This window comes from Malus domestica, chromosome 10 (assembly GCF_042453785.1).
Source record: "Malus domestica chromosome 10, GDT2T_hap1".
Taxonomy (NCBI): domain Eukaryota; kingdom Viridiplantae; phylum Streptophyta; class Magnoliopsida; order Rosales; family Rosaceae; genus Malus; species Malus domestica.
This window is the reverse complement of record NC_091670.1, coordinates 7,548,444-7,553,658: the sequence shown is the minus strand read 5'-3', so window position 1 is coordinate 7,553,658 and position 5,215 is coordinate 7,548,444. Positions and strand designations below refer to the sequence as shown.

General features: G+C 36.4%; 1 protein-coding gene across 2 annotated transcripts; it reads left to right on the top strand.

Annotated features, from left to right (window-relative positions):
• The first annotated feature begins 1,137 nt into the window (after nt 1-1,137).
• On the top strand, nt 1,138-4,814 carry LOC103445057 (protein RMD5 homolog). Of its 2 annotated transcripts, none has more exons than XM_070806524.1 (3): nt 1,138-1,421; nt 1,959-2,001; nt 3,406-4,814. In XM_070806524.1, exon 3 carries the CDS (start codon nt 3,437-3,439, stop codon nt 4,601-4,603), a length of 1,167 nt encoding a protein of 388 aa, XP_070662625.1. In that variant the 5' UTR covers nt 1,138-1,421; nt 1,959-2,001; nt 3,406-3,436; the 3' UTR covers nt 4,604-4,814. The 2 variants fall into 2 exon arrangements, with proteins under 2 accessions (XP_070662625.1, XP_070662626.1); XM_070806525.1 differs by having other exon boundaries at nt 1,202-1,421; nt 3,414-4,814.
• The last annotated feature ends 401 nt before the right edge of the window (nt 4,815-5,215 follow it).

The following is a 5,215-nucleotide window of genomic DNA, read 5'->3' as shown; positions in this document are numbered from 1 at the left end:
AATGCTGTGATTTCTGGTTTAGTTCAGAACAACCGGCATGAAGAGGTATTAAATTTAATTCGCGTAATGCATGCATACGGTTGCAGACCAAATACCGTGATATTGTCAAGTATTCTTCCCACATTATCTTATTTATCAAATCTGAAAGTTAGGGAGGAAGTACATGCTTATGCTATTAGAAACAATTTAATTTGATTGGGCTCAAAGGGATTTTGATCAAGTAAAAATCAGTGTGCTGCAAGTACTATTATACATCGACACTCATGCAAAGTCGAGTTTTCTTTACTAGGCACAAAGGGATTTTGATCAAGCAAAATGTAAGAGCTTAATCATTTGGACATCAATAATCTTAGCTAATGCATCCCACAAAGATGCTGATATGTCTTTTAGCCTCTTTTATGAGATGCTGAATGGCATGGTTCAACCAGAACAAGTGACATTTACAGCATTATTAACAGCTTGTGCAAATCAGTGTTCTTCAAAATCATCATCCATCGGGTAGGGTTTAAAATGACATTTAGCTAAAATGAACAGAGGATAAAGATTGCATAGTAGTAGGGTTTAATTATTGAATGTGGGTTTATTGATAAATTTTAATTTTACTGTTAGTTTTATCTTGTACTTGATGATAATTATGTAATAAAATAAAATAAAAATTCACATTTAAAATTTAAGTTAGGTGTAGAAAAAAAGTTATATGGGTTTCAATAAAATTTATCATCTAAGAATCTAGTACCTATTAACAAAACTCTATATGTCAACTGAAAAATAGTAAAAAGACCAAAATAGTTTTACTGTTTTTTTTTCTCAATTTCACACCCATGTAATCATATCAATTGTCTTTATTTTCTTTTTTACATTTTTCTTTCAAATAAAAATCTTAATGACAAAATATTTACTAAAAAACAGTCGCAAAAAATATAAACAACTCAATAGTAAAGAATGGTTTAAAGATTGTCGCCAAAATGTTAGCGGAAAATGATCATTTTCGGATTCCTTCATCTTAATTTACTAAGTTTGGAGATATTGAAATTTAATCTCACATACTTATTTTAAAAGTTATAATAATTTTAACTATTGGATTAAATTTCAATGATCTGAATCTTCAGATTTGATGAATTAGGAGGAAGGGTCGAAGAGAATTTTTTTCAAAGTTAGCAGGGGTGGAATTGTTAGTCGTACACAAACAAAGCCCTTCGACCTCCGAACTTCCCAGAAACGTAAAGGATACAGGCGATATTACGTAGAGCTCAAGGGCAAATTCAGCAGACCAACACACTAGCACGTGTACCACCAAAATTTCTCTCCCAAACTCGCACGCTTGCGTTCTTCTCTCTGTCTTCTCTCTCTCCTCAATCCTCCAACATCGAACCAGAGCTTCTTTTCGAGGAATTTACCCCCCTCGATTTCGATCCAATTCGGTAAATTTTCATTTACTTTAACTGAATTTTTGTGAAATATCAATTTCTTAATTTCTGTTTGGTTGCCGAGAAATAGTAGGGAAAAAAAATGAAATTATAATTCCAAATCTTATGTTTTGTGTACGGCATGATTGAATCGAAACTAGCTGAACGAAGTCATTTTTTTTTTTAAATTTAGTTTATTTTCTTATCGAATCAAACAAGGATTGGGGTTCTCTAAAATTAGTGGTAGGCAGTTGTAATTATCAGGCTCGAGGGTGGAGATTTTATTTTTTGTTTTTTGTTTTTCGTTCACAGTGTAAAATTGTGACGTGTTTTCGCTATCCGGTGTTTTTGAAAGGTAGACTTAATTGGATGAGTAGTGAAATTTGGTTTGGTGTGGGATTGTAATTTGGCAATTGCTTTCTGTGTAACTTGAATTTGGCATTGTATCTGTTTTTACAAGTTTCAAAATTGTTTTTTCGATGAGGGTGAACAAAATTTGATCTTTGATGAATTATTGGTTGCGTTTTATTGATACGTTCTTTTTCGTTACAGGAACAATTTATTGATCTACTGATACAGTTAGGAGCAAGAAAAGGTATTCCTTGCTTCTCCTTAGGGTTTCCCTTTTGTTTTTTTTTCTGCACCAAATCATGTTTAACATTTATTGAAGATAATGCGAGTTTTGTGTTTTTGCTGCCTACTTTATCTTTTTGTAAGCAATTTGTGATATCACTCTAGCGCTTGATTTAATGAAAGATAATAGAGAGTTTTATTTATTGGTTGCTAACTTTATCATCTTGTAAGCAATCCGTGATATCACTGTGGTGTTTTTTGTTGGAGGTTTTGTGAACTGTAGGGAGAATACCTACCTTGTAGTTGTTGTTACTTTGCTTTGCGGTAGCTTAATAGAATCTTCTTCTTCTATCTGTGGAGTCTTCATTCATCATTGTCAAGTTGTTGGTTTTGGGATGTCTTTCATACATAGAAGAGAGCTTCTTAAAACGGAGTGATGGAAGATGTTGAATTGGTGTTTGTATGATATGGATGGTTTGGGGACATTTCATATGTGCATTTACCTTCATGAACTTCAGAAGCCTTGTTTTGCATGTATGATTCCGTGCAAGCCAAGATGCAGCCCTCACTTGACTGTTTAATCAGTTGGGTAATTTAAGCACCAAAGGTGTTTTAGGCATTTTTGTTAATGGACGTTATATTGTTCGTAAGAGTATTTCCACTCTTGGCTTCATGTTGTTGTATATGTTCTTCATATAGTCTATTCAAAGTTTAAATATGATGTGTTCTGTGCTTTTATTTGTCCAAATATCATACCTGCCCCTTCATTTGGTCCCTTCCCTTCTTTGCTTGATCCTTGAAAATGATTGCCTTGAAAATAAACTCTTTTATGGGATTTAGTGGTGGTCCGTAACTGAAGTTAGGATGATTTTTCACATAGGTTGGCATGCTGTGTAGAACCTTGTCTGATTTTGGGTCATGGGATTCAAAATTTTTAAAGTATGGTTCGGACCCGTGTATCTCTATCCGCAATACCAATTTACTGTAGTAAAGATGACTAGCTAACTCAGGTAGAGCTGTGCAGGAATCTAACTAAACTTTGGGAAGCTTTACATGAGCCCAAGATTGAGCTCAAGTTAACCTTTTATATTTCATAATAAACATCTGTGCCTTTTGGTTTGCATTTGTTTCCTGTGGGAATTTTCACAAACAATTGGACTACTATGACGTAGAATGTCATCCGCCTACTTTTCTCTATAATTTGGTTCAGTTATCCTCTTTAATCTTTATTGCTCAAATGAATTTTTTAATTATTCTCATTAGTGGTGCAACTTTCCATTTTCTTAGCTTTTGTTAATTGCCTTTAGCACAATTACGTCTGAGGAGAAACAAAATTCCAGCCTTCTGATAATTGCATTCAAGAAAATACATTTGTGTTGTTTATTTTGTGGTGTTGTGGAGTCAAAGAAACTTTTGCCTTTGTCAGCCTTGCAGGAGCCTGCCACTTGGACAGGAAGATGGAGCTAAGTACCATCAAAGATGCATTTGAGCGTGTCGTTAAGAAGCAAAAGCTATGTTTTTCTAAATCCCAAGATGTAATCTACCAAGTTGGTCGTGAAATTGAACAGACACTGACAGAAATCCTTTCAGCTCATGATCCCACTTCTCCTGTTGATTATAGATCTGTCCTTGCAGACCTTAAAGTCAAGCTCAATGGAATTGGCTCAATCCCCCAGTTAGAAGGGTCACATAAGGAACTAAATGTAAACCTTAGCAAGTACACTAAACTCCTTGAAAGGTCTTTGAATTCCGACATATCAAAAGCATACAGATATGTTGATTTTGACCATCATATTGTGACTCAGATGATTGCGAATCATTTTTATCGGGAAGGTTCATTTAATCTGGGAGATGGCATAATAGATGAGGCTGGAGAACCAGAATCAACCATTTTAAAATCTCAGTTCATGGAATTGCATCAGATAGTTGAGGCTATGAAGGTTAAGAACCTTGAGCCTGCTCTGAACTGGGTCTCTGCTAACCGTGAGAGGCTGAATCAAATTGGTTCGAATCTTGAGGTAAAACTTCATAGTTTGCAGTTTCTGGAGATTTTACAAAAGGGAAATCTAGCCAGTGCACTTCAGTATGCCAGGACTTGCCTTTCTCCTTTTGCTTCTCCTCCCTCCCCTCACAAGGATGAGGTCGTGAAGCTCATGGGTTGCCTGATATATGCAGGAAGGCTGGACAGCTCCCCATATTCTGAGATTACATCCCCAACCCATTGGGAGAAATCAATGGAGGATCTTACACGGCAGTTCTGCAGCCTCTTGGGGCAGTCTTATAATAGCCCGTTGAGTATGACAATGGCTGCTGGTTTTGAGGGGTTGCCGACTCTCTTAAAGCTGGCAAATGTAATGGCTGCAAGGAAGCAGGAGTGGCAGGCAATGAAACAATTGCCAGTACCTGTGGACTTGGGAAAGGAATTTCAGTTCCATTCAATATTTGTTTGTCCTGTGAGTAGAGATCAAGGCAGCCAAGAGAATCCACCTATGTTGATGCCGTGTTTGCATGTACTCTGCAAGCAGTCGATCTTGAAGTTGTCGAAAAGCAGCACGCGTACATTTAAATGCCCATACTGTCCGGCGGAGGCTTCAGTTGCTCAGTGCAGACAGCTATATTTCTGAATGGTATTTGATGGTTCTCTGCAAGAAGAGATATATGGTAAGATTTGCGGGGAAATGGCGTCCATGTGGGTCATCAGTTTGTATATAGAAATTCCTTCTGGACTTGTTTGATTCTTGATGTAGGATTAATTTGCATAAAAGTGTCGAACATTGCCTCTTTATGTGTTGGAATGTGATGCGATACAAAGTTTATCTGTTTGAAAGTTTGAAACCACCCTAGAAAATGAACATTGCCTCTCTCATCAAGGAATTGCAAGGTGTAGATTGCGTGTTTGAAGAACAAACCAAAAGTTGAGTTTGTACGCCTCAATTATAATTGTAAAAGCAAGTAGAAGGTGAAGTAGTGAACATAGTGGTGGTTTATTTATTTATTTATTATTATTTTTTTTAAAGGAGACCAACTGGTAGCTATGATAGAAGTTTTTTTAGTGAGTAGTGTTGTGCAAGGTGGTGGAATTTTGTGATTTAGAATTAAAGGAATATTAAAACCTCTTTCTTTTGTCTCTCTAAAACTCTCTATGAAAGTGAAACACAAACCTAGGAAACTTTTGCCGCCTGCCCTAGCCTTTGGCTTGGGTGCCGAGGCATCTACACCTCCTTCTCCCTCCCTTT